This window comes from Ctenocephalides felis, unplaced genomic scaffold, assembly GCF_003426905.1.
Source record: "Ctenocephalides felis isolate EL2017-DRISC unplaced genomic scaffold, ASM342690v1 CF-g0.4_SCAFFOLD_03571, whole genome shotgun sequence".
Taxonomy (NCBI): domain Eukaryota; kingdom Metazoa; phylum Arthropoda; class Insecta; order Siphonaptera; family Pulicidae; genus Ctenocephalides; species Ctenocephalides felis.
The window spans coordinates 38,138,772-38,165,084 of NW_020539725.1; the positions used below are offsets into that span (position 1 = coordinate 38,138,772).

Sequence of the window (26,313 nt, forward strand, 5' to 3'; positions counted from 1 at the left end):
AAAATTTCTGTTGAAATTTTAGTCAGTTTTGAACAAAGCACAAATACCAGAGCATTTTGAGGCGTTATATAAAGACCATAAATTCGAATATTAGACAAAATATTATAATATGTAACAAAACCACACAATCATATAGTAAATCTGGTGCAATTTCTGGCTAATTGTGCAATCAACTGTTACCTTCAGATTTTCGCTTGTTCTGCAATAACAACTACTGAATAACTATGTACATGACCGGTGGGTTAAACACACACGACGGTTAAGTTATACAAGTTTTGCAAACTATATACAATATGTTAATTATACATACTGATCATATATCACTGAAATACCAGGGTTTCAGAAAGGACACCTAAAAATAATGCTATCAAGAAACTTTTTATACGAAGATAAATTAACATATGAAGAAAGAATTGTAATTGTTATACTTTGATTCGTTAATCAGAATGTTTATATTTAATAACATATAAACTGTATGTTCATATAGTTTAGACAAAAGCTTTCTCATACTTCGAACACCTCATATTTCAAATCAGGAGAAATTATAATAATCTAAGAAAATTATTATATTAATCGATATTGATTAATAATAAATACCATTTTTTCATATTTTGAAAAATAATTATTGTGGTTGCAAAATAATTAGTATATTTACGTTACAAGTTTTTTTAATAATTTAGGAATAGTAACAAGGTATATTTATAAGCTTGTGTAAGATACATGTACCTCAGAGTGGTCCTTGATATGGACATTTTTGAATTTCCTTGCTTCCAAGGGCTCAAATGGTTCCAAGCTGATAAAACACAATTCTCTGAAAGTTTTAGCTCTTAATATTAACTTTGAGATAGTGCGCAACTCAATCAAACTTCGTATGGAAATAGTATGGAAAAAACTTTAAAAATTAAAAAAAAATTTTAGGTATAACTTAGCGACAAATGAATTAAAAGTGAAAATTCGTGTCATTTTCTATTGAAAATTCGACGCTCTGCAAAATTTTTGAAAATCTTTTTATGCTATTTCCATACAAAACTTTGATTGAATTGCGCTCTATCTAAAAGACAATATTAAGAGCTAAAACTTTAAGAGAATTGTTTTTTATCAATTTGGAACTATTTGAGCCCTTGGGAGCAATGAAATTCAAAAGTGTCCATATTAAGGACAACAATAATGTACGTACCTATATGTGCTGGCTTATATTACCAGAATCATTTTTAGATGAATAAATATTTTAGAATTTGTTTATTTGATTTTTTTAATTGATGTTTGACAAAGATCTAGTACCATTTGGTAAATCATTATTTGACACGTCAGATAAGATTTATTTATAAAGATTTCAATAAATATAAGTATAAATATAATTTTCTTTGAATTTTGATGTTTGCTCAATTTTATATTTGCTCATTAATTTTATCTACTTGTTTGTTTATAAATAAAAAGTTTTTACAACATGCATTTAGTATTTTGAAATTAAAAATAGTAAAGATTATTCTAATCATCGTCTATATTACACGATTCTGAAAAACATATAACAAAACTACTATAATAAAATAAATAAAGACGATAGAAAATTTAGCTTTGAATAATTCAAATAAAACTTCTGCGTTTGCGATAATACTTACATTTTCCTAGAAAATACTTGAAATACCATCTTGTTTGATATTCAGGATTTTCCAAGACTGGCGTTGCAGGAGAACCGAACATCTGTAAATAAACATTCTTTTTAGTTAAAATATTTATTTCTGTTATATATTCTACCTATAAGATTGAATTCAATAAACTATGAATAATCTGGAGGAATTACACTATTTTGGTGAATTTTCATTATAAATACATAATTATTGAGGTAGTCGCTCGATTTTTCTACGTAAATGGAAAAAAATATTATTTTAAACGTTTTCTTTAGTCAATAATATTTTATTATTAATTGATTATTATTTAAATTTAAGTTTTCATTTAGAGCGTTCTTACAGATGTTAAATGTAATATTTTGACTTCATAATTAACAGATTTTATATCACGTATCTCAAAATAACATTTTGTTATTTTGTTACAGACACATTTTCAGAACTACATTTTTATTTTGAAAACAAATCTCGATATAACAGTTTCATACAACATGAAGTGGATGTTGAATTATTAGACAATGAAACACGAGTTCCTATGTTTTCATATAGGTATCGTATTGGTTTCCATATATTTCAGAAATGCTATTTAGCATATGAAAAGGGCAAAGTTCAAACATATGCACCAATTAATATATGGCAAAGCTAAAAATAAATACAACAAAATTTCATTTACATTGTTATGAGAAACGGAGTCTAATTGAATTGAAACCGTCATGGTTGATGTACAGAAATGTTATATTTGGGTGGAATTGAATGAAGTATATACGTAGATATATTTCGTATTAATTGCTATATTATTTTAGCAACTTTTGGTTTATAAACAGTACTACTTTTTTACGAGCGATAAAATATAGATGTAAATTGTTCCTTATACCATTTTTTTAAATCGTACACTAACTCTATTTTTGCTTTAACTTTATAATGACTTTTTTCAAGTCATAACTGCAAACAGAGTAAATGAATACAAATGAATATCATTGAGGAAATAAATTAAAACAGTTTATAATTTATTTGCATTTAATAAGCGACTTCCAACCACTCACCTCTTCATCAAGTACCAGCAACTACGGATTTAATAAAATACAAGTATTTGCACATAATTTAAATACAACTCGCTAATGTTTTCATTTCGAGTTCTGCGGTCTAATAAAAAATTCTATGAATAATGAAATAGTTTGCATTCGAATAGAACGAATGTTTTTGAACAAGAAGATTATAGAAGTGCTTTTAAGTAGAATACATAGTGTCGATAGAAAAAACTGTATCATATTTCTCAAGCAGATATGTTACCTATAAACTCAGATAATGGATATATTATGAGTAGCGTTCTCGTTCGAGACATGAGATTGTTCAAGCGGAAGATCCAAGAGATTGCTTATTATGTATGAGTTATTATTTTATTAAAGGTATAAAGGTTTCCTATTCTTATTTAACTTTGCGTAGGTTAAGTTGTTCAAATCAAAAAAATCGAGAATGATAATACCTTCTTTCGATTCGAACTTTTGATGCTTTTGGCAGATCTTGGAAAGAACAGATGAGCATTGAGCATGTGGAGTATTTACATACTTCTGCTAGTTTGTATAATTATATAACAAAAATAATCTATTTGCATTGAAATTTTGTATTAGAAAAAGTATGTTGCAAAATATGAACATTTAGCAGCAGTAGATGAACATTTCGTTTATGCTTATCCAATTGTCAGACCCTAAGAGTAGGGAATGCCATACCGATAAAAAATTTCTTTACCGGTAATTCAATATTTTTCTTTTAAAACCGGTAATAACGGTAAAATACCGGCATTTTCATTATCTTAAACAAATGTAAACAAAATTGATAGTTACTTGTACAAACATATAAAAATATTTATACAATCATTTGCAACTAAACAATGAAAAAACAAGTGTATTTGTTTAATAATAATTATATAGAGTATATTGAGTACTTCAGTACTTCTCACTAAAATCATACGTATGAGTAAGAAAGACTAAAAATTCATTAAAGATCATATTACATTATTATAATAAAATATATTATCTGTATACAATTTTAAATCAGCATAATTTTCAAGACTTAAGAACAGTAACTTTTATGTAAAAATACCGAAAATATCGGTACCGGAGAATTCGGGCGGTATATCGGGAATCCGGTTTTGCATTTCGTAAGAGAATTTATAGAATAATTCTGCGTTTTATATTAATATATGTGAGTTTTATAAATATATTACGTAGATACATTTAAATATTTAAATGAGCATGTTTGATTACAATAGTGTCTGCGAAGTTTTCACCGCGATGATCAAAACTGACAACACAAATATGACTACTGTTTTAGAAGTTTGTTTTGCTGTTCATCGTTGAAAACAAGTTTATAACTTGACTTCAAAGCACTAGCTTTTCAAAATATACTACACACATATTTTATCATTTTATTTCATTGGAATTAAATAAAAATAAAATAAAATAAATTCTATGAAGAAACCTTTGGATCGATACATTGGAATTTCAACGCGATGGATGTTATAGACTTCATTACTAAACCAGTCAGATTTTTTATGTATTTGTTATAAATTATTATTATCAATCAATCACTGATAATTTCATTAAGTTACAATAAGTAATAAGTCTTCATAAGTAATAAAATTCATTACAATTATTCAATTCTAATTCTCAATTTTTCAGACTTCATTATAACGTCACTTTATATAATATACAAATTATATTAATATATTAATTTATATATATATTATCTATATATTTATTTATATATATAATTATACATATATACATATATATATATATATATATATTAAATTTCTGTATATATAAACTTTTTTCTAAACGGTGATAATTAATGGTGATACTTTTTCAGACCATATATGTAATTTATAGGAATGCCTTAATTTAAACTTTGTTTCTATATACAATTTATACAATACAATTTGTTAAGACTTGCATCCTATTATATAAATATTTTTTTATAATGAGAATTCTATGAACTCCTTGGGTTGGTCATTTCTATCTAAAAGCATATCAAATTTATAGCCTTGACATGACTAATAAAATTTGTAAGAAGTGAAGTAAGAAAAGATCATCGAATTTATTACAATTTAACAAAAAAATGGACGTAGGTGTACTCTTGAAGATCCTTTAACGCAAAGAAAATTGTATCTGAATTAATGGTGCGTGAAAATATATATACGAAACCTAAAAATCAATATAGTAATATTATAGGTAACATTCTCATAATTTACTTTATTGCGAGAATAAAGGTGTGCTGTACGTTTTTATTTATTTTTGATGCTTAGATTACTGAAGCATTACATTTGTATTTATGTTGGTATAACATTAATGAAATACACGAATAGAATGGTAGAATGTAAAAAATGTGTCGTAAATATTATAATCATTCCACGTGAAAAACGTAAAATAAATGATGCTTAATGATTATAATCATTCTAAATTATTCCAATAATAAATTACAAAGATAATAAAATTGTAATATAATGTAATATACGGGTACTACGCTCCATAGATGCATAAGAATATTGATAACTCGAATTAAAATCATTTTTATTTTTATTGAAGCAAAACTTCTATAAGCGCGACTAGGGTGTAAATTTGTACAAACGGAAGTGCGTTACGACAGATAAGATAGAGTCGAGTGCCAATGATTCGTCATTCGCTCTCGATGATAGCATTTCTATATGGGTCGATTGTGATTAGTCGTCGCGTATGTGAATAGAAATCTGTCGTTGCATGCGTACCGGCATCAATGTGGTTTGCGTACCGATATCAAAAAGGAAATTGGCATAGATAAATAAACTATTTAAAGTTACAATGTAGCACAAATCTTGATTTAATGAAAAATGCATGAATCAGAAGAATATTTCACCGTGTTACCCGTAAATAACTATAATGAAAAAAATAAAACAAGTGCAGCATTTGTGCCGCGTATGAAACATAAGTTTATTGATTAATTTCTGTATTATTCGTAGTTTCTATAAATCTTTGAAGTTATTGAAATAGAAAATATTTTTTAGGCGAAACAGATATTATAGCTGTTCAAAGAATGAGATTATATCGCTAGCGATGGTTAAATAAAATACCATCAGTCAATGAATGTATGTTAATTTTAATTACATGAAGTTCTTCAAACACAATTATTGCATGATGAGTGAAAATGCAAAAACAATATTTGTTTAGGTGTTGTTCAACATAATCCACTGTGTGAACGAATATTAAAGAAGTTTTTAATCAGCAATTACTTCATTTCTCAATGAAGGTTCATTTTTAAATGCTAATTACAATGACAAACCGATCATATCATATTTAAAGTATGACTTCAATTACATTATTGTTTTTAAATATTATACATATTTTTAATGCTATTATAAATATATAATTTATAATTTATCATTATATAAATGTGTATAATGGTTGACACTAATGAATGTGTGCATCATGAGTGTTACCATATTACTAATAAACATTATTCAAAATTGTTATATGATGAATTTATTTTTACTTAACTTCAATTCGCTAAGTTTTACTTCAATGGCGTGTGCAGCTTACGCGCACTTTTTTTTATTTTTTTATTTTACTGTTCATCACATTTACTCATCTATTTATTAGGTTGTCAAATATCTCCTTCCGCTTTTTGTATATTACTAAAGCGGAGATATTTACATTAATATTTAAAATATATTACCTGAATGTTAATTCATATGGTAACCAAATTTAATTTATCAAAATCAAAAAGCATTACTGTTGAGTAATCTTTTAATCTTTTAGAATTTCAATTCCATTATTTATATGAATCTTCAGAATTACTGAATGTTTTTTTTTGCAAAAACAGATTGTAATTTGATCAAGAAAAAAAAATTCACCTCATCTTTTTCCCCGATGCTTTCACCATTTTCTATCCTGTACCTTCTGCCCTGTTGGTCCGAGCCATCCACTTCGGTCTGCGGCAGCTGCGAACAAAAACATAAATTCATTAAGTGTTTGTTATGCACTCACGTTATCTACAGAGATAATATAATATATTTTTTCGGTTTATTCCGTTATTTGCGAGAGAGAATATTTATATTACGTAAAAATTATATTATTTCAAATAACAGAGGTAGAAATATATAATAGTAGTACTTTTTTTATAATACAGAAACTAATATGTAAAAACTCAGTTATGTTATTTTGAAAATATTTTTTTAAATGATGTTTTGACCTAAATTATGTTAATTTTTTGTTTTATGTATTTATTTTCATATTTTTTCTCGAGTATAAAATATTCAAATAACCATACTGGTTATTAATATTGAATATATTTATATTGTTATTTTTATTATGTTGCAATTTTTTTTTAACTTCCCGTAGGGTAAGTTATAGTAATCGCAAAAAAATCGAAAATGAAAATTTTTATATATCTTTACGTTTCAGAGGTTTCTGAATATTTTGGCATACCTTAGAAAAAATGGATGTATGTGTGTATGTATGTGTATATGTGTGTGTGTGCGTGTGTGTATGTGTGTACCTATACAAATTTTCGTCGACGATTTCGGGAACACGGATGAAGCGATTTGAATAATTCAAAAAACATTTGATTCGTATTGATAAGGAGACGTGCTGATTAGTTTTTGGCGAAGGCAGGTCTAACCGTTCCGAAGATATGGGGCAAAAAGTGCCAAAAACGTATTTCAGTTTTTAACAGAACGGAACGTCCGATTTGAATAATTCAAAAAACATTTTACTTGTATTAACAAGATGAAGAACTGATCAAATTTTCATGAAGGCAGGTCTAGCGGTTTCGGAGATTTTAGTTTTTAGAAAAATTAACTAAGACAATACGAAAGAGAAAAGAAAAGGAAAATTAATACACAAAAAAAGTATTTAAATGTTTTTGGTTTACTTTGTTATATTATATTTATGGTAAGTCGTTATATTTATAAGCTGTTATGAGCGATTTTGGAATTTACATCTATTGTTTTTTGTATTTTAACCTATTTTTATGCCCATCACAACCGTCCTTGGGATGTGAATTCACTGTTTTTATTTTCTTGTATGAATTGATTTTATGACTAATCCCATAATTTTCTTAATTATGACTAATCCATTAAATTTAAAGAGAGAATTTCTGCATTTCCGCGTAGACACATGTTCTAATTACCATTAAATTTACTTTTTTCCCAGCTAAATTAACAAAATTATGGCTGATCAAAGAAAAAGTTGTACAACCTAGTTATATAAAATTATCTCCCATCTAGTTTGCTTTATTTTATAGTTTCTAATTATGAGGTTCATCATATGTAAATTTAACTTCATTAGCAGAAGTGCAAAGGATGATATTCTGTATCTAATTACAATTTATTTCTTCTTTCCTTTATGTCCTACATGGGCAAAAACGCCAACGCAAAATCCTCGTAGATAGGTATGGTAATTTTTAATCTGCATTGCGAACTATGGTATAAAAAGTTTTAATTTAGCTCTCCAACCTGGTTGGATATTTGGGTATTTCTGTAAAAGTAAAATTTTTGAGTATTTTGATTATAACTAAAAATATTATACTTTTTATTATACTTTTATTACAGCTAAGTTAAATTCAAAATTCTACTTCATACAGAAATAGATAAGTAAAAAAATTTTTTTTTATTTTGTTTAAAAGTGTTTAATATTTGTATTCTAATTTTATGAGAAAAAAATCTATTGCATTTAAATTAGATTATCTCGATGTCAACTATCAAATTATAGTGTAGTCAAATTAGACCTGATACTGCAAAATTGCAAATAAGTTATATTTTGCCCAATTAATAACATTTTAGTCAGTTATATTATCATTTCTTTTAGACATGCAAATGAAAATAAAAAGTTTTTTTTCTGGAATAAAGTCTGATGAAAGTAATTTATTTGCGGTTATTTTATATAGGTAAATAAAGCTCTAGAAAAAAACCCAGAATCAATAAAAGAAGTCCATAAGCAATAGAATTATGGAGAAAGTAATTTTAACAGATTTTTTCCCCACGATTAAAGAAATGTAAATTAGATTATTTACATAAAAATCAGTAGATGCCTGCAATACTAAAAAGATATTTCACAAAAATCTGTGTAATTTAAATATGAATTACTTATTATTACAATTGATTTTACAAATTTAATTGACTTTTAAAAAAACATTAGATTATTTATAACAATACTTACCATTTTTTGGTTTAGGCTGCTCGATGTAAAAAATTAATAGAAGTTTTAATCATTTTGATCAAATTCAATTAGAGATTTCGTATTTATTTAGAGTGTTTTATAGTGTTTGTGTACTTGTGCAGAATTCTTGACATTTTTTGCATAAACATATTTAGACATAGTTTATATATATATATATATATATATATATATATATATATATATATAATGTAGACTCTATCTCGATTTAAATGTAATTCTCTATAATTTTCAATAAATATTCTTTTTGAATTGAACTCTTGCTTGAATTGAAATAATACTATTGCTACCTTATATAGTCTGGTATAAACTATCTTGTAGTTGTAAAATAAATTGAATAGGTATAAAAATGTAAGCAGAGCCATAAACCTGATATTGTTCTCACTTTTTCAGAGAAACTTTCTCTGAGAATAGATTTAATATTTCTAAATTATTGAATTATTTTATCGATTAATTATTTACAAATCTCAGCAAACCTTATTCAATAATAAGTATTTATCAATTTAATTTCTATTTAGTGAATAATTCATGGGATGCAATACCTACTTTTTTGCTTAACATTTTCCTTGTCTCGAGTTTTTCCTCTTTTCGGAAATAACACATTTTTCCATGAGGGGTTATGTAATTGGATCTCGCGACAAATTTAAATTTTAAATTAAAATGCATGAAATGTAATGAAACTGCCGGATTTTGTTAGAACACTTTTTAACATACTAATACTTCTAATAAAAACGTTTGCTTGTGCAAATTGATGAAATTCTGTTGAAATTAGTCAAGAGAGTCTTATCAATTCTGAGATTTAATATATTCCGCTAAATAGAATTTTAATACATTTTGATAAACTCAAAAATATTTATATCCATATATTAACATGTCGCATACTGACTAAGCAGTACAAAATGAGAAAATTTCATTTTCAAACTAATAGTTGTAGTTTTTGTTGTTACCTTTACATTACTTAAATAATTTGAGGAAAGGTAAAGAAACAATTACTTAAATAATTTGAGGAAAAGTAAAGAAACAATTTTTTAAATATGATTTAAGCAAAAATGTAAGTGTATTGTATATATATAGTAAAAGAATATCGAGTTAAATGTATTCTGAGAAATATCCGATGTGAAAATATTAGCGATATGACATTTTGAATATTTTTGCACTGAAATAAGTTTGCTCTGAAAATTAAAATATCTTTTAGTGAACAAAAATGTTTAAAGTTAGTATATATTTTTTATTTATATAATTTTATATCATATTCAACTTCATAAAGATATCTAGTGATCAATAAATAAGGTGCTCTATTATAGATTTGATCTTTTTTATTGAAGAATAGCACAAAAAATATTTTTATAAAAATCTAACTGAAAAATATCGAACAAATTTTTATGTAATTGCTAACAGAGAACAATGTTTTCATGGTAGATCGCTTTATAAAAAAATGTAATTTTAATTGCATCAATGAAACTAATCGCATTTCTTCAGTTTCTAGATAGCAGAAAAGTGTGCCGCAAAAAGTATTACGTATATATATATATATATTTCGACCGTACTATAAATTTTTACAGCCCATAGCGTCCCTAGCAAAGCAATAAATTCCATTACACAGTCGTAAGTTTCATATTACAACAATTCTTTGTTATTTTACTCGATATCAAATATGGTCATAAATAATATTTTCCGTATTTTATGAATATTTTTTTGTTTCATTTTTTACCCGCAATAAAATCTGACCAAAATGATTTATAACGTCTAGAGAAATGACATTTAAAGTTTCATAGCATTTGCAAAGGATTTGTAGTTTGACTTGATTGGTATTAAATGAAATGTTTGAATATGTTATTAATTCATTTTTTAATTAATAAAAAAGTTGAGACTTAAAAATTAGTTATGATCATATTTGTAATTGTTTGGCAAAATATCATTGTAGTTTTTATCATCATCGGTTTGACTATACATATTCTCAACCGATTGCTTCATAAAACTTAAATAATTAATTTATTTGTATTCGTTTCATATAATAATAGCAATTGTTAATAAAAATTATATTCTTGAAAAAATGTATATAAATAAATCTAACTATTCTAAATTTATATTCTATATATATATATTAGTATTTTATAAAAATTCTTTTTATGAAATTGTACGTCAGTTGAAAAATAATTTAAAGAAATCCAAAGGCGAAAAGAAAAGATATGCTTATGGTGTCTTTTAATATAGATTTTAACTTATTAGAGATATTAGGTATTAGATTAGTGATATTAGGTCAATTTTTTAACTACGTTATATATTTTACAATATTGATTTTTATAAAATATAGGATAATAAAAGAATATTTCTTGATTTAAAAAATATTTCTTGACTCTGGTTTATATTCTCCGTCGTTAAATAAGTTTTGTTTTTTAGCTTTCATCGATATATATATATATATATATATATATATATATATATATATCACTTTCTTTCGAGTTGCTCTATCGGAAAACTTTAGTCTTTATTACTTTGTAGTTTTTATTATCATCCTTTGCAAGAAACGAGTATACTTTAAAACAATATATCAAGTTGATGTAAATCTAAAAAAGTGTTTAGAGTTTCTTGCTGTTTTTATATTGATTTTTTTTTCATCTAGTAAAAATCGACTATATGTAAATAAATCTACAAATATTCAGATATTATTATCCAAAGACTTGTGTACTCTATATGTTATAGAACTATTTAAAACTATATAGTTTTCAGTTTACTAATGCAAAATACAAAAAATCAATATTTTATCGCAATTTATAAAACACTGATCCTGATACTTCTAATATATACGAGCATGCTACTTATATATCACCTTATACTTATGAGAATAAGCGGTTTTAGTATAAAGTTCACACATACTTTAGTACTTATTTTATAGTTCCTTTGCATAAAATATAGGTTAGTTAATTACGTGCCTATAAAAGGCAATTTATTAGCGTAATTATTTTCCTGAACTTTTAATGAGTTTCCACATACTTGTACATTTGTTAAGACCCAAGAATAATGTAGCAATTTCTATATAGAACATGTTACGAATAGAGTTCGATTGAGGAAATAGTTTTTAGATTTATGAAGATTTTGTATGAAAACAAAAGGCTCAAAACAAATTTGCTAATACAAGTTTTATCAAACTTGGTTAAATCACATGATTGTAGAAACGTTCTTATGATTCTAAAAATATCGAATTCAGTAAATGCGATTATTTAGTAAATTACTTTTTTATAATAGCTAACAAAAAAAGTATACATAGATTCCCAAACGAGTGGATTTATTGTGCAAAGTAATTTAAACCAAAATGCTTCATATATAAAAGTGATATACTGTGTAGCAGGATATTGCTAAAAGAATTGCAAACATTTGGCAGATATTCAAATAGTTATGATGAAAATGAAATGCGTAAACGTTATAAAAAACAATATATATTAGTTTTTTTATAACACCCTATATTTTTTATATTCTATATAAAAAATAATTCTTAATATTCGAAATCGAAAACAAAGTTGAATATTTGACACGAGATGACTAACAATTTTGTATTATCTGAAACATTGATAATATTTGCATAGTAAAAATAATTTTATAACAAAAAAACTTTACCTAATTATGCCGAAGTTAGTTTTTATAATAAATTATAAATCATTGATCCAAAGTTAATTATATATATATATATATATATATATATATATATATTTAGAAGGATATCAAAAATAGAAGTATGTTTAAAATCTAGATAAAGTTTTACCTATATAAATAGATAAATTAACTCGGATTAGAACGGATTTGTAGAGTTCTGATTATCTTTAGAAGAGTACTAAACCTAAGCTTGAAATATTTATTTGTTATTAAAAAAGCTCAAGGAAAAAATATTTATCTTCAATTTTTAAATACATATTTGTTTTATTTGGATAAATTATATATATATATATATATATATATATATATATATATATATCAGTATTTTATATTACAAGTCTAACAATTTTATTATGAATTTTGCTCTATTTTTGTTCGAACTTATAATTATACACTAATAACTAACAAATGTTTATCTATAGGTAAATAATTCCAAAAGATCAATCAAACGCGCGAAATTAATTTGCATTCTATTATTCTGTCATTGCTTTGTAGTATGAAAAGCAAAATTGTGACGATACTCTAAAGTACTATCAATTATCCAACAAATACCTTGTTTCCACGTATTATATTACTCTAATTACAAAACAACGTGTTTAAACCTAACACATATTGCTCATAGACTAATCATTGGAAATTATTCAAATGACAGGGCCGTACAATATAATTTTAATATCATGTTTCTTCTTGTTGTTAAGCATTTTCCATCCATTTCGCGAACTTTGTTCCTCAACTTTCTAATAGCTATCAGCGGCAAAAGGACACAATGAATATAAATTCAACGCTAAATAAATTAGGAATGAGAAAAGTCGTTAGGGACTGACAAAAGAAAGGCAATTTTTCTTTGAAACTTAACCAAAAGTTGATTTTCATTTTGCCGGAGGCTATTAATCGTATCGTTAAATGAAAAAAAGCAATAATTGGAAAAATAGGTACCCTAGAAAAGTAATTTGTCATTGTAGAAGTTAAAATGGATTTTGAATATTTTTTTTGAATTTATGTAGAAGTCCCATTTAATAGTTTTTGAAAAATTTTAACCATAATTTCATAATTTTTTAAATAACTGTATTTTTAAATTGATTGGTTTTATATAAAAATTAGTTTATCTTATTACGCATTTAAATAAAATTGTTTATTTTCACTCATTAACTTTATGCTGACTAGAAATTTTTTATAGAATACACGTCAAACTACCTACTATTTAGATCATAAACTGTTTTGAATAATACACTTTTTTATATTTATATTTATATTTAATTATACTAAACAAAGTTATTTAATTAAAATATTATAAATTGAAATTTATAAAAATGTGGTTATATTTGAAAAAATACCTAATATTTTTGTTTATAATAAAGTGTTATGCTACAATCAAGCCAAATATATTTCTTTTTGCTGTGATATATCTTAAATACCATGTTTTTCATTTTCTAGCTTCTCAAATTGTGAAAAAAGTGGAATCCTTCTTTTATTATCAATACAACTTTCGTTATCAAATTATGCTATATTTTCGATTTATTATTTTAACAATAAATTTATCACTTTCCAAATGATAATTTTTTAAAAAAAACTCTGGTAATCATCACATAATCAGTCATAAGCGTTTGGTTATGATGAATTCAGTTGATTTACTATAAGTCAGCAAATTGTTAATCATTGTTATTGAATATTTATTAATTGTTACATTTGTTATATAATTGGCTATAACTGGATTAATTATTATCGATTTACTAAGCTCTAATTATATTCCTTTGATATATAATGCATATTCGTACGACATTGCATTTGAGGCGAGATACAAAGTTTTCGAAAGTAGTGTTACCATTGTGAATTGAAAAATGATAATGATATCTATGTGAGAAGAGTAAATATACAATCTTATTTGCACGCGAATATTGGTTAAGGTTAACTAAAATGTTTTTTTTTGAAATTCATCAATATTTTGTCAAAGGTATATAAATGCTTTGATCTGTGATACACTTAAATAGTAATATTATGTCTTAGCCCTCGACTTGTTTAAAATCACTTTTACTTTTGTTTGAATTTGCTTGCTAGTTTTAAACTTTATATTTAGTATTGTCGGTGGCATTTTCATAGATAAACGTAATACATATAATAGGTAATAGTCGCGTTGATTTTCTATTTATTCTGTATGCTAAGTGAATTTCTTAAATTTACAAGTCCTCCAAAAATTCCTTGTGTATATTCATAGACCTTATACTACATGCAGTATAAGGTCTATGTGTATATTGCAATTCTTTATGGTTGGCAGTGATTCAGTTTATTTCGATAAAATAAGCCATTTTTAATTATATGCTATGTTTCTCTATATAACTAATGTATAGTGAGTTTATTAATCTAATCCGCTCTGAGCAATCCACGTAGAGCAATATCAAAATTTTAACATATTTTAACAAAATTTTTGTCGATATTCCATATCAAAGATAATTCTCTTACCATATGTTATTTATTATAATTTCCATTACCCAAATCAATAACTAATTTGACGGATATGAACATTTTTCTTTGGTTTGAAATATTGTATGAATTTGCCATAAAATATTGCCCGAAGAAGCCGCATAGAGGCTCTTCTTCTTCGAGCACGCGAACCAACCATCAGCGATCATTCATCAAGCCGACAGAAAAAATATTTTTCTTTGCACGAAAATAATTGTTCCACATGTTTTTGTATGAATTATTCTTGCCTTAGCTTTAGCGCTTAGAGAAAACCTAGATAGAAATTATTATATCAAAAATGATAAATCGTTCAGGTACAAGAGTAATTAATAGACTTGATAAATGCATTAATGTTCAATCAAACTGAAATAAGTCAATTTCTCTGAAGTTTATTTTCAAATATATACAAAAGTAATTAGTGTTACTAGAACAAAAATTGATGTTCTTATTTATTTGAATATTAATATAAATAATATAATATTCGTGATTGTATAATTTTCGATCTTTAACAAAAACTATTCTTATTTGTTGTGCAATAAATAAAAGTGCTACTATTTAAGAATAATCCAGTATAATATTGAATTTTATGTTTTTTTGTAGGATACTAAACTCCTGAGAATTTTTAAGCAGACCTTAGAAGCAGAGATGTGGTAAGTCTTTGTTTATTTTTCATACGAATAATACATGCATGTTTTTCAGTTCAAATATATATACATAAATAACAAAGTACTATTATGCACAAGTTTTGGAATATTAGTTTGTAATCAAATATGTACCTATTATTGATTTATATACAATATGATGTATTTGAAATCATACGTAATACAAAAATAATTGCAATCAAAATTATTTGAGATCTCTTAGATATAGACTGGGATTATTTATTACATAATTGATTATATAAGTTGTCTATTTGAATACCATAAATATTATAGAGTTAAATGCGTATTTATATATTTCCAAGTAAAAATAGCTCTTGCCCGGCAAGTCAGCCCTATTAGATTAAATCTAATAACAAAAAATCATAAAATATGGATGGATTAACCATTGGGTTACCATCTAAAAACATACGAAGAAAGGAGAAGTTTCAGCCCAACAGCTCATAGGTCGTAAGGTTCTGATTGCTGTTAAAATATATAAAAAAAATAGATAAAAAAATGCGTATTTATTTTAATTACTGATTATCATTTTCTAAGAAGTGACTCTTTTAGATCTAAAGATTTATTAAATGCCTTTAATTCAAATCAATTTGCGCTGTGGGCACTAAATCATAGAGATTTTAGAGATTCACTTAGATTAGGAAGACCTGATGTAAAACGCGAACGGTCGCCTCGCCCTTTTGTTATGCGCCTTACATTTCATTCACTTTGATAGGAAACGGCTATAAGGTGGAAGCTTTGAAATTGATGGAATTGATTTATGAAAAGACTTTGCTTAATCGATATTTTGTGTATTTTCTTACATAATTGATTCACTATTCTGTTGGATAATGTTTATTTATTTATTTATTTATTTATTTATTTATTTATTTATTTATTTAAATATATAGCCCACAGATTTCTCCAAGAGGACTCAAAAATACAATTATTTGACATAATGAATAACAATTAAATTATACACAAAAATTACAATATATAGTTAGTAACATAAAATGCTAAGATAAAATTTCATATAATGCAGAATGTAACAATAATATTTATAAACAGAAAATAATAAGATATTTGAAAGAAAATAAAAAGATTAACTTGTGCAGATGGAGATTATTTGATTAGGTGATGTGTTGTGAATGTCTATTTCAAATATTTTAAATGTTATTTGATTTCTAATATAACATTTAAATTTAGATTTTTTTCTTGTTTTGAGCACAATTTATTACATCACAGATAATATACATAATTGTATGAGTACCTCATCTACGAAGAATATTTAATACGTTCTTCACAACAACGTATCATAAAGTATTTTGTATTTTTTATTGTTAAATTGAATTTCGTATTTTTACACTAAAACGTGTGCCACAAGTGCCACTAAATATGAATTAATTACCTATCTAAAAATTCTAACAATAATGATTTAAAAAAAAATGACACATGCCCTATTATATAAATATAATAAATCAATTCAAAATACTTTGAAGATTTTTAACGATTTGATATTATTTGTCGTCATCTATTGTCTCTTAGATGTTCTATATTAAATATGATTTTCCAACGCTATTTTATTTTAATACTTCTGTACGGTGGAGACGCCATGTAGTTTTGGACATTCTATTTAGTTGAGCAAATTTAAACTCTTCAATAGAAACTTCAGTAATTTCTTTTTACATATAATAATATTTTTTTTAATTATATTTATTAGAACAAAAAATTTTGTCCTATGGCATTAACCTGATTCTGCCAATCCAATGAATTAAACTAATTTTACAGCTTACATTTTATGCTTTCGTCAATATAATAATCTAAAATTTAGCTTACAGTGACACATTACAATTAAATTTTTATAAACACAGCATTTTATTCATAATAAAAATAGATAGTAGAATGAAATGATCCTCATATAATTTGAAGCAATATCTTTTTTATTGAAAAAGCGTCTATCAGCGCATTTCATATTAGTTTCCTAACATTGACAAGGCAGGTTTCTATTGTCTATAGTCTGAAACTTACTTCTTAGTTTAGGATTTCTCTTAGATCCTTTGTCAATGTTAAACCTTCCACGAATATAGCAAGATAGTCGTGAAATTACAAGTTAATTAATCGTGTCACAGCTGAAGCTGGAATAATATTACACTGACTAGGTTCTGCAGTGAATTCAACGCGGTGTATGAAAATTACTTGTTGACGTTGATGAATATTATTAAATACAAACTTATATAATTAATAGCGTACAAATAAACTCCGATGTTGAAATACATATATGTAGAATGTGTAAAACTCATTTCGAAATGAGTTCACTCCACTATTTAGTTACAAAATGCCAGTTACACAACTGTGCGATGAATAAACGTCTATTTCAAAGGAAATATGCATATTAAAATGTTACATATTCATGACATACCCCATGGATGTTAACAAGAATTATTAGTTGTATATACATAGATATTTCAATTTTAATAATTGTCACATATTTATAGACTGATATATTCATTATAATTTTTTGATTATTATATTATGGTGATCACATGGAAGATTTCGAACTCACATTTTATATTCTATATTTTATTTTATAGTTTTTAACTCTCATACTTAATATTTTTTAATAATTTCCGTTTTGTTGTGACTGCAATGAATTGTTGCTTTTTTTCATGATAAATAAAGTATATAAAACAAAACTCTTCTATATAGATATAGTCTATTTTGACTAAAATAATAATTGATAATTGAATTTTAATTACTTGGTAAATTTCATATATATTTTTTATGTCAGAATTGCATATCGTTTCTCGAACTTTTATATCTTTATATTAGTATTAGGACGGCACATGAATTTTTTTCATAATACATCTTTTTGTCATAATTTTATTACATAGAAAAATAACAAATATTATGCAAAACTTTATACAAATACTGACAAGTATATGTGAAAACGTAAAATCCGGTCCAATTTTCTGTATAATTTTGTTACACAAAATGGGTATTCTGAGGCAGTATGATTATAGAGCAGCTCTATCCAGAATATGAACGCGAATATTCCTTTTATACAAAAACATAATGTCATAGGTTGAATACTGTACATGTGGCAGATAGTTTCAGAATCAAATATTATCTAAAGTAAAATTTTATTGACATAACTGAGTAAATAATACTAACCATGACAATAAATAAATAACTACGATAGGCAATACTAGTTATAAAAATAATATTCACCATATAATATATTTTATTTAGTTTTTCATATTCTTTATTACTTTAAGCAAATTAAAATAATACCTAACACTATGTAATAGTTACTAGTATAGTAAACTAAAGCACGTAATAATTTATTCCTGTGCAAACATTATTTAGTACAAAAATAACTTCGTTGCAAAATCACTTGATATTTCATTATGCATTTGGTTGTGTTCCATTAATTCCAAAAATTGAATTACACGGCTAACAAGAGTACATTTCGGAATGAAGCAATTATTATAAGTGCATGTTATTAGATTGAGAATTGTATGCTTTATACGACAGAAAGTATATTTATAGAACTTAGTGGTACAAAAATAGAATACAATAAAATATAATAGAAGAAAACAATTGGATTATTGTTTTAATGAATTATATTTATTTAGTGACCATAGAAATTATAATGAATAAAAGCGATGACCAACGGCTCTTATGTTATTAAAAAAACCTATAAAACGTTATATTCAACGTCAAAATCAAACCGTTGTTTTGGAGTTTTTGGTTTTCTAATTTAAAATGAACTTTTTGACAAATATTTAAAAATAGAAAATCGAAAATATAAGGTTCAGAATATTTATTAATGATCTAAATTGTAATTTAAGGTATAGTAGTGATAATTAGTACTTGTAGGCTAATTATTTTGAGTTTTTCATAATAATTTATACAAATATTAAATAAAATTTATAACAATTTTTAAATATAAAAGTGATTCAACAATAAAAATTTATATCTAACTCGTAGATTACATTCACATGTCAAAAATAATCAATGGTACATAAATGTCAGTAATATTATTGGACTTGGAGTAAATGAGTTTTGTCAGGTCAGGTGTCAAAATCAGGTTTCTGGTATAAAAACATTACATCTTTGGTACCATTTGACTCCTAGTTCGTGGTATTGAAATTTATTTTTTAAGCTTCCGTACTAAGTCTTTGAATTCTATGCTCTATTCTATTTCTGGTAATTGGGTAAAACATCGATTAGTTAAGAAAAGGCTTCATAATTCCGCAAAAATATTCTCGTAAATTGTTTAATACCACAGATGATTCTATGGAATGCCTTTTCCAGACAGCTTAACAGAGATGCTTAGCTTTCACGGGCCAAACGGCTTGCCCCGAATACAAATGCGAGATATATTGTGAGCAAAGTGTGAATTCATGCTTGAACCAATCAAGATATCGGTCGGAAGTACACAAAGCCTACGCCGTTATGCAAATTGGCAACGATCAATTATTGGATTACGTGACGAAATTTCAATACGGAACAGACAGAAATGCACTAGATAGCGCCAGTGGCTTTTGCGAATTAGGTCGATAGAATGCCACTTTTTATGGAAGTTACTTACATAACCATTAGGGACTTGTCCATAAAGATTCCAGGGCCAAATCTGCCGTGAAATAGACCAATGTTATGGAAAGGCTATGTTACGTTGCGTTTCTCATATAAAATGGCACTAAAAACTGTCAAAATGCTATGTGGTTATTGTGCATTCAGGCCTTTTACATATAAAATCTTACTTATTGCATATATTATTTTGACACATCAGAAAGATGCACTTACGATAAGATTATTTTTTTGTAGTTTGTGCGTTTGGTTTCATATTTAGAAGGCCTGACCACATAGCATTTTGACAGTTTTTAGTACCATTTGATATGAAAAATACAGCGTAACATAGCTTGTTGCGCTGCTCCATGCACCAGAATCGAGAAGACCAAAAAATTATGGCCAATTAAAGATCAAGTAAAATTACATCGCACTCGGGTAATTGCTATACGTTATTAGATTTTATTAATGCCATTTTAAATAGATCATATAATATGACATATTGTTATCAAAAAAAAGTAACTTTGCCAAAATTGGGCTAATATTGGCATAACGAAAGAATTATTGGCATATCTACCCCATTTACAATTTAAATATTATAACAATTTTTTTTTTTATTATTTTAATATTTTTATTATTACTATTATATTTTATTAATACTTAGTTGTATATTTGTTTAAGATTTAAAGAATTATAATTTTTTGTGCTTTATTGGTTATTTTAGGATTTATTCAGACAAAAATATATTTATTCTCAGCTATTCAAGAATTATATTTAATTTAATAAAGTACTAGGTGTGAATTGCTTGAACGCTAACAGAATAATAGATTCAACCAAGAAAAAATAATATAATATATGAGTGATATATAATTAAACCGAGTTGTCTTTTAGGACCTTAATAATAATAATATTAGAAGCTAGTTTTGTATGAATTTACCAATTATCTTTGAATATTTTACATTATTGAAAAAAAACGATACTACATAGTGTATTAATTCATACACTATGTATTTTCTAAAACCGCGGATCATTATTCCCAACTGTAATGAATAGTAAATGTAAACGTCCGAATAATGAAAAATTAGCTGATCGGATTTTTTCACGAGAACATAAACATTTTTTTAGAAAGACAGTAGAGTATAAATATGAATTCATATATTTCGAATAATTTGGATTTGTGGAGGATTGTACACAAAATAATTTTGATAACTTCTTCACTCATAACATTCAATTTGTCTCTGCAATAAGATAGTTATTTTTGTAGATATATTCAATCATATATATATAGAAATACATAAATCGCTACCAAACTACTACGGCGTAAATAATTTCATTATTCCTTTAAAGACTATTATAAGTATAGCGATATCTATTTAAAAAATCTTGAACTGCATTTTTTCGCTTCACAATTTACAAAAATGCTTTATCGTTATTCGAAAAAAAACTCATTAGATACATATTTCTTATATTTTCAGTTATTATGAATATATATTAGGAATGTCCTAAAATGTAATTAGAAAAATCAACATACTTCAGGATATTTATATTTCCTTTTTTTCTAATTTACTCACTTTAATATAGTATATGTTAATATTATAATTTCATAATGCCTAATTCCGCCTTATCAAACTTTTATTGCAACTCTTAATTTAGATATTAAATCTTTTCACAAGTATAGAATATGAAGTGATTCAAAAGCCTTATTCTGGAAGTTGAAACTTTTTCTTTATGTGTTAGTTTCTCAAAGTTTGCACAAGTGTTTGCAGATGAAATCGGAGATGTTTTACCTTACTTAACATTCGCTCGTTGTTAATTACATATAAAATGAAAAGGAATATTTAATCAGCGCATGTTGAACATCAAAAGAAAGTTGCGGTCGAAAGTCAGTTGATGCAAACGTACTATCATATATATGCTCTAATATGTACACATATACTTGTGAATATTACCAATTGTTTCATACATCTTTAATTTAGTGCATAATTAACAAACAAAAAGAAAAAATGACATCGATAATAAATGTATTTCTTTTTCTCTTGGATAATACAAAATAAATCGACAGTAGCAAAAATAAAACAGTATAAAGTTTTGTTGCAAAATAAATTCGTTAGTAAACTATTTATCAGTTCAATTAAACCCTAATTAAAAAAGAACTGGAATAGAGTTTGAAACTATTATATGCAATTAGTTTTGGCGCCAGAATTGTCGATTAATGGAATGAACTTTTAGAACTTTCGATGGGTTCTACGATGATGTTAACAGTTTTGAAACTGAAACTCTGTTTTGTAATTAATAAACGAAATGAGATTTTTGACCGCTAATCCATATGGTGGTAAACACGTTTGGAAATATTAATGTGAAATTTCGGTATATACCTACACAATACACAAATATATATTTGACAAGATATATTTGTATACAACATATTTGACAAAAACTTCATTTTTGTGACTCATATCATGAAAATGTTAAAGTTGATACAATATTTTGTATTCTAATTTTTGCAAATTCTTCACATTTTAATAAAGCTAATTTAAATTTTATTTTCTGATATTTGACTAAAAAAATTTGACATTATTTGACATTCATAATGTATTTTAAACGAATTGTCTTATTCATACTTTACTTCTTTAATAAGAATATTTTTGTGGCATTCGATCACAAAATTTTGCAATTACATTCTACATTTTTGCTCAAACTATATTGAAAATACTGTGGAAATTAATAGTTTGAATGTTTTTAGTATTGAAACATTTGTCTAAAATTTTTCTTCTTAAAAAACTGTTCGATATTTCAATAGTGTTCTCGTTCAACTAAATTATTTTACTATATTGAAAGTATACATTGTTTGTTTATTAATCATATATTCCATTAGATCCTATTTAGAAAATTAAACTGTAGTTAAAAACGGTGCATTGAAATATTACACAATAAATTATTGACTCAAAAAAGAAGTTTATGATAATTTTTTATAACACTGTGACATCATTAATTTATATGAGAATATACGTAAAAGTGCACTACAATATATTACTTAAAATATATATAAAAAACTGACTATATATCAGAACTTGCACCATTTTGAAGCATCACTATTCATATTCGATTCATATGATTTATATTGCAATTACGCAGCCTCAATACCAAGTCGAGCGTTTTAAAATAAATATTGTTCCAATACCGTTTATCATCAATCCCGCAGGAAAGCTGTAAACAACTTTTCCGAATAGTTTTTATTCTGGATGGATGCGGGATGAAATTCGAAATTTAAAACATAGACAGACAGTATATTGGTTTTATATTCAATAATGCATGAATTGAATGCGAGTCCTGAAGCTTTCAGTCAAAGCTTAGTCGATATAATATATATTTTTGAAATTTTGTTTATGCTATTTCCATACGAAGTTTGATTGAATTGCGCACTATCTAGTTAATATCAAGAGCTAAAACTTTCAGAGAATTGTTTTTTATCAATTTGGAACCATTTGGGCCCTTGGAGCAAGGAAATTCGAAAATGTTCATATTAAGGACCACCTTAATATATATATATATATATATATATATATATATATATATATTATAATCTATATATGATTACGTCAATCACAATAAACCATAACAACTCAGCACTAAATTAACATATTTCAGTTATGCAATTGAAGTACCCTATATGACGACATTGTACATGATTGTAATAGATGTGAGCTTTCGGGTTCGTGTCCAGTGGACTAAATTCGGTTTCATCGACGTAAGCTTGCGGTTTAGGTGACATTTATATATGGCTTTATTTTGGGAAAGACCTAAAATAGTACCGGATGATTTACTGGGAAAGTAACACACACGTGCACAGCATACTTAAAAGCGTATAATTTATAAAGCTCACTCGGGTATTTATTCACGTATTAGAAGTGTAAAGAATTGAACATGCTGGGTGGGATAAATTTATCTTTTTTTGCTAAAACATATAATATATGAAAATGTATTGTTATGGTATCTATATATATGTATATATACATGTATATATGGGTCTTCTATAGTGTAATGGTGAGCTCACTTTTTTTCAGACAAAAGTATTTATTTCAATATTTAAAATACATTTTTCAGTGTTGCCTTTTGTACATACTTTTCTATCCGTGGGTATTTCATGACATATATGTTTTTAATATATATGATAAATATAGTTTACAATATGTATACAATATGATTATATGTGTACTAAAAAAAGAGAAAAATAAACTTTCTCCAAAAAAAAAAAAATACAGATTCTTTATATATTAATAATTATATGTTTTGGTAACTCCCCTTAAGAGAGAGGAGTCACATAATGGTAAGCTCACTGAGTCGTGAGTTCAAACCTCGCTCTGGTCAAACTGCATTATGCTATTTCCATATTCACTCAAAAATATAATTGAAAAATATATTTGCAATTGAAAATAGTGCATTTCGGGCACTACGGTGTGCAATGGCAATTGGAAACTTCTTGCACTATTCTTTCCCTGAATCGAGTTGAAGTTTAACTCCGCCCATGGATCTGCTTTAGGGTAGTACTACCCATGATTGGACATCTTTATATATAAATATATGCGTGGACTGAATTAAACTACTAGTAGAATATTTTTAGATTATGTTTTCGTTTTCACAACATTTACATATCATAAAACTATTTTCAGCTTTAAAAAGTTTGACAACAAAGTCGTCTTTTGTGACAAACAAAGACATCTAAAATTAATCATATGTTATTAAGATATATAAACTTGGAGGACAACGGTTGGATATCCGAAATTTAATGATATGGGTCACTCCAACTACTTGGTAAGCAAATTAATCAAGAATACATACTCTCTGAGAGAGATCAATTTGAGGATCAGACTGCCTTCACAAAAATTTGTAGCAAAATCTCTTATAATGCTTCATTTGGAGTCAGATTCCAAATCAAAATCTTGTGTATTATTTGAAAGTAACAAAATGAAATATAAGAATATAAGAAAAAGCAAAGGTTAATTGGACTGATTGTTAATTTAATAATGATAGTCTAGTCAATATAGTAAGTTCACCTCGGAATTCGAGATACCCAGCTGTAAGTCTGTAAATACTTGTATATTGACACCCTAAAGTTGTCTCAAAACCTACATAGGTAGGGTAGGGTGTCAATACCATATGCAGGTTTTGAGGCAACTTTAGTGTGCCAATATACAAGTATTTACAGACTTACAGCTGGGTAGCTCGAATTACAAGATACTTACCTAAAGCTTAAATGACTAGACTATGAAAAATTACTAGGCAGTTAGAGAAGTAAGAACTATATATAAAAATGGTTGGATTTTTCTTCGATCATTATAACAAGACTTAATTAGCTTGTTAACTAATATGTCAAATTCTGATTATAATTTGCTCTCTGCCTTGAAGTAATTTCTGCTATGTAATAATGGTAAATACTATATTTTTGCCGTTTTATTATTAGTTTCTTAGTGTAGTGAAGCGGAGCTTCTGTTAAATTACTTACTAAATATCACTCTACATTCGATGCTTTTTATATTAACTTTACCTACATATTACATAAAAGTTTCTTTTTACTAATCTCCTTTTGATTTAGATCTTCTACCAATATTTAGCCATGTCAGGATGCTTCAAAACCGAGTCGATATCCTACAAATGTATCAAATCTGTTTTTTGCCCTGGGAATCCATTACATCCCATTGTTCGGACAGAATGGCAGGGAATTTTGTATGAGAGAAATAAAAACCTTTTCCATTGATGTTACGATTTGGTTTCTGATGGTACGTTTGCTCGTTTCGTGATCCGTCAATTGATACCTATTTTTCGACCGCCCGCCGAGAACTATGTGATGCCAGACTCGAAGCAATTTTTGGCGTGAATTACATCTCCGCTTGAAACTTGTACGAAATATATTTTTGTATATTGATATTGTTTTCAAGACCAGACAAGAGAAATGCTTTGTCTTATCCAGAAGACTTTACGAAGGATTTGTAAAGCATTTATATTTTAGACTATATAGTATACGGTATGCCTTTCTTGCACTAAAGGCCGTGTATTCAAAATTAAAATCTTTGTCATTTAATCAATTGATTATTAAAATTTGATCAAATTATTGTGTTTGAAATTAAATTATTTGATATAAACATTATCATATATCACATATAG

At 26.2% G+C, this 26,313-nt stretch overlaps 1 protein-coding gene across 1 annotated transcript in view; it reads right to left on the reverse strand.

The window, feature by feature from the left end:
* The window catches only part of LOC113386013 (GTPase-activating Rap/Ran-GAP domain-like protein 3), a 155,151-nt gene that overhangs the window by 70,118 nt on the left and 58,720 nt on the right, over positions 1 to 26,313 (reverse strand). The window contains exons 3-4 of the mRNA XM_026623825.1: positions 6,511 to 6,597; positions 1,620 to 1,701 (exon numbers count right to left, since the gene is read on the reverse strand). Of these exons, the coding sequence (XP_026479610.1) occupies positions 1,620 to 1,701; positions 6,511 to 6,597 (169 nt within the window). The remainder of the gene's footprint in view (positions 1 to 1,619; positions 1,702 to 6,510; positions 6,598 to 26,313) is intronic.